Source organism: Chiloscyllium plagiosum, chromosome 28, assembly GCF_004010195.1.
Source record: "Chiloscyllium plagiosum isolate BGI_BamShark_2017 chromosome 28, ASM401019v2, whole genome shotgun sequence".
In the NCBI taxonomy this organism is placed as follows: domain Eukaryota; kingdom Metazoa; phylum Chordata; class Chondrichthyes; order Orectolobiformes; family Hemiscylliidae; genus Chiloscyllium; species Chiloscyllium plagiosum.
The window spans coordinates 47,303,940-47,306,172 of NC_057737.1; the positions used below are offsets into that span (position 1 = coordinate 47,303,940).

General features: G+C 44.4%; 1 protein-coding gene across 6 annotated transcripts in view; it reads right to left on the reverse strand.

Moving 5' to 3' along the window:
- ncf1 (neutrophil cytosolic factor 1) overlaps nucleotides 1-2,233 on the reverse strand; it is a 95,597-nt gene that overhangs the window by 15,152 nt on the left and 78,212 nt on the right. For all 6 annotated transcript variants that reach the window (XM_043718847.1, XM_043718848.1, XM_043718849.1 and 3 more), the window contains one exon: nucleotides 987-1,104. In XM_043718847.1, the coding sequence (XP_043574782.1) occupies nucleotides 987-1,104 (118 nt within the window). The remainder of the gene's footprint in view (nucleotides 1-986; nucleotides 1,105-2,233) is intronic.

Below are 2,233 nucleotides of genomic sequence, written 5' to 3' on the forward strand. Positions count from 1 at the left end.
TGTGTGTGTGTCTATGTCTGTGTATAGTGCAGTGGGGTCACCTGTAGTGTGACATGAACCCAAGGTCCCGGTTGAGGCCAACCTCAGCGTCTGCTCAGGTCACTTTGCGTTGTTGCCTGTCCCAAAGTCCGCCTTGGAGGAAGGTCCTGGGTCGAATGCCTTTGACATAGCCAGAGAGGTTCTCACACAGGGTTCCATTGTCTGATATGATGGAACGTCCTGGTGTATTGGCTTTGTGTATCTTTGGAAGGCAGTAGAAGTCACCTACGTGAGAACTACGTGTGACGAGGGCACGTAGGGAACTCTGAAGGACTGGATGCAAAGTCCTGGTCAATGTGTTTAGTTCACAGGTGTGCTGTTTGGTTGAATGGGCCGGTAGCTGCCTGTAGTGTTCCTTGTTGTTCAATTGTCGGTACACTTCCTTGCAGTAATTTGTTCTGTTCTGAAGTTTGCCGAATATTCTGAATGAACCAACACATCCATGCTAAAAGATGAGAGACTTAACAAACAATCCAGGTATTTTTCAATATATAATTCCAGTTGTGTCAAAAGTTGGTAAACTTTTGCTATAAATTCTGTGTCTTACGATCTTATACTCCACAACCACCTGTTGAAAGAGCAACACTCCGAAAGCTACTGCTTCCAAATAAATCTGTTGGACTAGAACCTGGTGTTGTGAGATTTTTAACTTTGTCCACCCCAGTCCAACACTGGCACCTCTAAATCAAAACAGGGCTAGGCTGTGTCCAAGACAAAGGATTATTCTTCAACCGAAGAATAGATGATTTCCTCGCTTTTGTAGGGGATTGCTGTGTGCAATTGGCTGTTCTGTTTCTGATATTGCACTATTGAAGGAGTTGCCAATGTACTTAATGGACTGTAAATTGTTTTGGGACGTCTGGTAATTGTGAAGCACAATGCATCTCTGCCTCTTATATCTGAGAATAGTACAGTTTGTAGATATTTTGGTTTTATTTCATACTTACCTTACCACCCACCAACCATCAAGCAACTTATGAATTACATCAACCAGTTCATCTTCATCTAGAGTCATCTCATCCTCCTGAACAGCAGTGTAGCTACTCGTGACTTTATACGGCTCACCTACAACATAACACAGGAAGTTTAATTCTCTTCAAAATATGCTAGTGGATATATCAGTACCATTTTCTTCAGATTGGTTCAAAACAAACCATAAACCACATTAAATGCAACTGAATTTCACATCGTATTGCACCCTGTTCAACAGTGTCTATTAATATAACTCTCTTAATACAGGAAAATGTCACAATGAACTTCATAGGAGCATGATCATAGTTTGAAACCAAACCACACAAGCAATTATTTGTTCCCATGTACCTGCTACCATTGTCCTTCCAGATGGAAGTGGTCATACGTTTGGAAGGTGCTGATTAAGGAGCCTCAGTGAATTTCTGCAGTGTCATGTAGATAGTGTACACAGCTGCAATGTCAATGGTAGAGAGAATGTGACGCCAATCTGTTGGGCTATTTTGCATCTGCTGTCCTTGTCCTTCTCAATGGAAGTGATCATGTGTTTGGAAAGTGGTGTTGATGGAGCCTCGGTAAGTTTCTGCAGCGCATTTTGTAGATATTCAGTAGCAGCAGAGAGCACAGTTGGCAGTGGAGGAACGTGGAGCCAATTAAGTGAGCTGTTTTGACCTGGATGGTGACAAGATACTTGAGTATTGTTGGAGCTGCATCCATCTGAGCAAGTGGAGCTCAGACTGCTGTTTAAAAGGCCCATCCTGTACAGGCTCAGGCTCCTGTGTGACAGGGTAAAAACAATGACTGCAGATGCTGGAAACCAGAGTCTAGATTAGTGTGGTTCTGTACTACATCCTCAGGAGAATTCATACTCTCAACAAACAGTATTTTAACTCCATCTCAAACATCAAAAACTCTAAGTACAACAAACTTTTATCTACCCACCTCCATAACCAACACTCCTCAAACATTCCAGAAGATTCCCCCAGCCTCTGGTACTGCTCGGATGCCATTAGCCATGCAGCTGGTGCAGCTGCCACCCCCACGCTGATTGATGATGTCACTTCCGCTCCCACAGCCACTTCCGCCCCTCACAATTCCTCATGAACCACACGTGACATCACTTCCACCCCTCACATCATCGCTGATGTCACACGCTCAGTGACTTCAACCCCCCTACTGCCGTGTTTGCCACCACTTCCGCCCCCACCAACGCCCCTCCCCCAAG